The sequence below is a fragment of the Gavialis gangeticus genome, unplaced genomic scaffold, assembly GCF_001723915.1.
Source record: "Gavialis gangeticus isolate Ggan-Ray unplaced genomic scaffold, GavGan_comp1, whole genome shotgun sequence".
Lineage (NCBI taxonomy): Eukaryota > Metazoa > Chordata > Crocodylia > Gavialidae > Gavialis > Gavialis gangeticus.
The window spans coordinates 209,348,904-209,353,926 of NW_017728992.1; the positions used below are offsets into that span (position 1 = coordinate 209,348,904).

The 5,023-nt window shown below is 43.1% G+C and overlaps 1 protein-coding gene across 1 annotated transcript in view; it reads left to right on the forward strand.

Annotated features, from left to right (window-relative positions):
- The window catches only part of LOC109305256 (putative IQ motif and ankyrin repeat domain-containing protein), a 94,778-nt gene that overhangs the window by 73,304 nt on the left and 16,451 nt on the right, over positions 1-5,023 (forward strand). Inside the window, exon 11 of the mRNA XM_019528273.1 lies at positions 319-427. Within this exon, the coding sequence (XP_019383818.1) occupies positions 319-427 (109 nt within the window). The remainder of the gene's footprint in view (positions 1-318; positions 428-5,023) is intronic.

Here is a 5,023-nt window from a genome sequence, read left to right on the forward strand (position 1 = left end):
GGTCACCTAACCCCAGTTGTCTTCCTGCCTAGAGCTGGGGGGGCTGGACCCAATGATCTGCAAGATTCCTTCCAGCCCCTGACAATCTATGGACCTGATCCAGTAAATGGCATTGATGTTGTTGTTTTAATTCACTGGGGGGTTTTGTGTGTTGGTTAGACCAGTGTGTATTGGAGTAGTGTAGGTATGTTCATCCTACCTCACTGTAGGGGGTTGACCCCATGAGGTCCCTTCCAGCTCCATATTTCTGTGCTTCTGTGCCTGTACATCTGTGACTCTACAAAAAACTTGTTTTTTTTCTGGCTTTCCCTATTGTAGGTAATTCATGATGCTGAAGAGTTGGTGGAGACTCTACGCCTGGCTGCTGAGAAAGCAGAAGAGAAACTGTCTCTGGCTAGACTTAGGTTGCGAGAACAGACCCCAGAAGGTAGGCGTAGCTATTGGTCATGAGCTGGCTGACTTAGGTTTGGTGGTAGGAAGGGTCTTCATCCAGGACCCGGGCAAGTTTAAAGTTATTCAAGTCTTTATCTGTGTAGGTTCTCTTAGCTCCAACTATGTGAGATCAGAATTTTTTTCCCAGGTAGAAAGAAACTTTTGCAACAAACTGGGACTCAGGCTTGAAAAGAAAAGCCAAGACTGTCAGTTGGACACAAGAAGCTCTAAACATGCTCTGTGCTCACTATTTGAGTTATTGATTAGATGGCTAGAAAGAGATGGTAAATTATGTTGAAGGAAAGGTGCTGTAAGTTAGCAGGAAGACAGAACTGTGTTCCGTCTCACTGCCTTAGGAGAGAAGAGGGAACTAAGAGGCAGTTGAGACTACCTGACACTGTATGACACAGAGCTGAGGGGAAAGCATGAGCTGATGCAAGTTACATGCTGCTCCAGTGGATGATGCTCCTCAAGTGATTCATGCACGCTTGCACACCATGAGTGGGATCCATGGAGACTAAACATCTGGGGAAACTAAGGCAGGTATAGGTCTGTGGAGTTGGAATGGCCATCTAGTCTAACCCCCTGCTCAGGTGTAGGTTTCACTATTCCTAATCAATCTCGGGAAGATGCCTCTACAGTCTTGTCTCAAAAACCTTCAAGAAAAGAGATTCTGCACATTCTCTAGGCAGCTGATTCCATTGTCCTGTGGTTCTGATTGTCAGGAAGATTCTCCTGAGATTTATTGTAAGTTTGTTTTGCTGCAGCTTACACACATTTTCTCACCTCCTTTCCTCTGTGGCAAGAAAGAACAATATTTCTCCATCTTCTTTATGGCAGCCTTTCATATGTTTGAAGGGTGCCATCATGTCCTCCTCTTAGTCTCCTTCTTTCCAAATGTATAGTTCCATTGCCTTTCCTCACATGGCTCTTTCCAACCATTTATCATTTTTATCTCTCATCTCTGGATTTCTCCAGTTCCTCTACATCACCATTTCCCTGGCCACATGGGTTAACACCCCACCAGAGACCAAATTAAATGGCTTTGTGGGCTGGATCTCATAGTAGATTGCCAATCCCTGCTGTTAAGAGATTAAGACAATAGCTAGAGGTAAAAGTTATAGCAAGGCAGAAGCAAGAGAGAAAGCAGATTCTCCTGAGAAAATTCAAATGCTCAGGAGAGTTAGAGATTTATATGGAGCCAGTAGCTGCAGAAAGCAAGGCTTTTATTCCACAGTTCAAAATTGGCATAATTTTTCATAGCAACAGTCAGAGGGAAAATAGAAAAAACCCCAGTGTTACAACAATTGAACTCTTCCTACTAGGTTATGAAGAGACTGCGAAATACTTCATTATCCTCATGATATGAGTACATCATCTTGTTTCTTTCCAAGTACAGCATAGAAATATTTATTGAACATTTCTTCCTTTCCTACATTATACCATCTCTATCTAGTAATGTCTCTCTCATTTAATATGTTTTTAAAAACTCCTAAGTTTCTGTCCTAAGTTCTGTCTTAAATTCTTTCAACCATCAAGTTTCACTTAATGTCTTGAGCCTCCCTTAACAAATTTTCTGCAGTTTCCATCTCTTAATTTATTTGTTTCCTTTTGTTCCCTTTGTTTATATGTTTTAAATTAACGACTGCCATCACTTTGTCACTGAGCCTAAATGGATTTTTTTTGTGAGATTAATCCTCTTCCTTGATTTTGGAATTGTGGCTTTTTGAGCATCTAATAAACTTTTTAAAATACTCCCAATATTTATTCACATTTTTTTCTAATTATTCTTTTTTCTTTCAATCTGTTTCACTTATAGTTTTTATTAGCTTTGGGAAATTAACTTTTTTGAAGCAGTGAATATGGTTATAATTAGCTTCTGTTTGACTGTACTGAATGTTAATCAAGTCACAGCCACTATTTCTATGAAGCTTCCAACTTCCAGGCAGTGATTTTCTGGTACTTCAACTCTGTCTCACATGAGGCAAAAGTAGTTATCCTGGGTCCAATACTTCTGTGCTGGAAAGTGATCATTATTTCTAATTTTTATGTACCTTAATAATGATTTTCTGCTGGCTGTGTGAGCCCTTCCCAGTGCCTCTCCCAAATTAAGGTCCCTCATTACAACATTTTTTTTCTTCTCACATATCACAGGCCCTTATGGATCTATTCTTCCTGTCTGCACAGACCCATGCTGCTACACCCTCTTGGCCTTTGTTTTTTAGCACATTGAGTCACAAGCATTCAAGATTCTGTGGTTCTGAGTTATCAAGAACTGTAAAACACAAAAGTATCTTTAATAGTGCCTATCCCACACATCTTTTAACCATTCTCTTCTTCCTAACCAGTTAAAACTAGTGTTTTTAATATTCCAGTTGTACAGAGTATTCCATCGAGTTTCAGTGAATGCTAATTACACCAGATTTATTTTCATCTGAGATTTTCTTCTTCCTTGTTAACCCACATTCCTTGCCTTGGTTTATAAGCAACTGAAAAAAACATCTTCTCTTCACAGTCTTTACAACTTTGGTGCAGTTTATTTGTGACGTGCTGACCAGCAGGTGGTAGTGAGCCAGACCCTTTCCAATCCAGCGCTTTCCTGGGTTTACCATAGAGGTGGTGCTGGAGGATAGCTGTTTCCTTATAGTTAGTTACCGAGGACAAGCATTTATGCCATCAGCATTCTATCAGCAGCAGCTTTTGATGCCCTTGAGGCTTAGCAGGAGAGAACAGAGTAGTATACACCTTGCTTTACTCCTTCCTCACAGCCAGGTCTCTCAGTTCTTTTCCTCAACATCGTTTTTTGGAGACAAACAAGAGAGTTAGTCTGATCTCCTATTCTTATTCACGTGACTTCTAGGAGAGGCAGTGAGACACTGTGCTCTAATACCATGGCTTGTCAATGATGCTGCAGCCACAGACAATGCTGTTATGAAGATTTCAGAAAAATTTCAGAAAATTTGTGAATGAAAAACATCTGACCAAAGTATTGTCAGGGAAGATGGAGGCAATGCTGGTAGTAAGAAATGACACATTTTAGGGACGTGACAGTTGCTTGTTGTCCATCAGTAGTCAGGCCCCCTGTCCACCTTGATGAAGCAGTGCACAACCTCATGCATGCATTATTGCCACTGCCCTTCATGAGCCCATAAAGCACCATCCCTTCATAAATGTCTCCTGAAGACCCACCTTCCTCAAGCCGTGTGTATTATCTAGTATACTGGACTTCATCCATGAACTGTGGAATCTGAGACCTCTCACTCTGCCGAAGAGAAACCATATTAGACAGTTACCCTTCTTCTTTGGATAACAACTTTCATGGATAAGGAATGCATGGCCCCCTCATTTATCAGTCATGTGCCAAGTTTTGTATTGTGCTGCTCGCACCAGGTACAAGAGTCAGCTCTTCAACATAAACTTTACTCTGTCGTATGGAGAAGGGCCATGACAAGCCACCTGATTAAGCCCCCAGTCGAATAAAGGGGCAGATTTTATAAGGTAGAAAACCTCTCTGAATCACAGGGGAAAACTAAGAACTCAAGTTGGAGGAAAGTCAATAATTGAAAGTTGAAAATGAACCAAGGAAATAAGATTGGCCAAGCAAGACCTACAGAGTTCCCTGCAGAGCCAAGGGGGCTGCCGTGCCTTTTTGCTGCCTTTCCTCTGAGATGGGGTAGACTTTGCTTGCTCATCCAGGGTTGCTCCCTTGAGGAGCAACCACTCGTCCTGAACTCCCCTCCCCTCCCCATTGTGTTGTGGCCCTTTAGGACCTCACTGACAAGCCTCCTTAGCTTGTCTAAGTCAGCTTTCCTGAAGTTGAGAACTTCTGTATTGCTGACTGACTTGCCAGTTTTATGGTGGATGGTGAAGGTGATCAGCTCATGGTCACTGTCACCCAGCTTCCCTTGGATCATTAGGTCGCTGATTAGGTCGTCCCCAGTTGCCAGTACCAAGTCAAGCAGCACTTTACAAAAGCCCCCTTGGCTCTGCAGGGAACTAGCAGACCTCCTGCGTCTAAAAAGAAAGACCTACAAAGGATGGAGGACTGGATTCACCTCCAAGGAGGAGTACTCTGCACTGGTCCGGACCTGCAGGGAGTGAACCAGGAGAGCCAAGGCTTCAACGGAACTCCAACTAGCTACAAATATCAAGGACAATAAAAATCCTTTTTTAGATATGTGGGGACCTGGAGGAAAAGCAAGGGCAAGACTGGGCCCCTGCTAAACCAGATGGGACAACTGACAACCGACACCCAGGAAAAAGCTGATCTGCTAGATGGGTACTTTGCATCAGTTTTTTACCAGTCCCACTGGACACCTCTGCCCATTATGGGACAGGGAGGCCTAGGTGAGGGAGATTCCTTACTCTTTATCAATGCTGACCTTGTGAAGGAACACCTTGAGAGGCTGGATACCTTCAAGTCAGCTGGCCCTGACAGTTTTCACCCCAGGGTACTCAAGGAGATGGCTAGCATCATAGCTCAGCCCCTGGCACAGATCTTCGAGAACTCCTGGTGCTTTGGTGAAGTGCCCAGAGACTGGAAGAAGGCCAGTGTGGTGCCTGTCTTCAAGAAAAGGAGGAAAGTGGATCC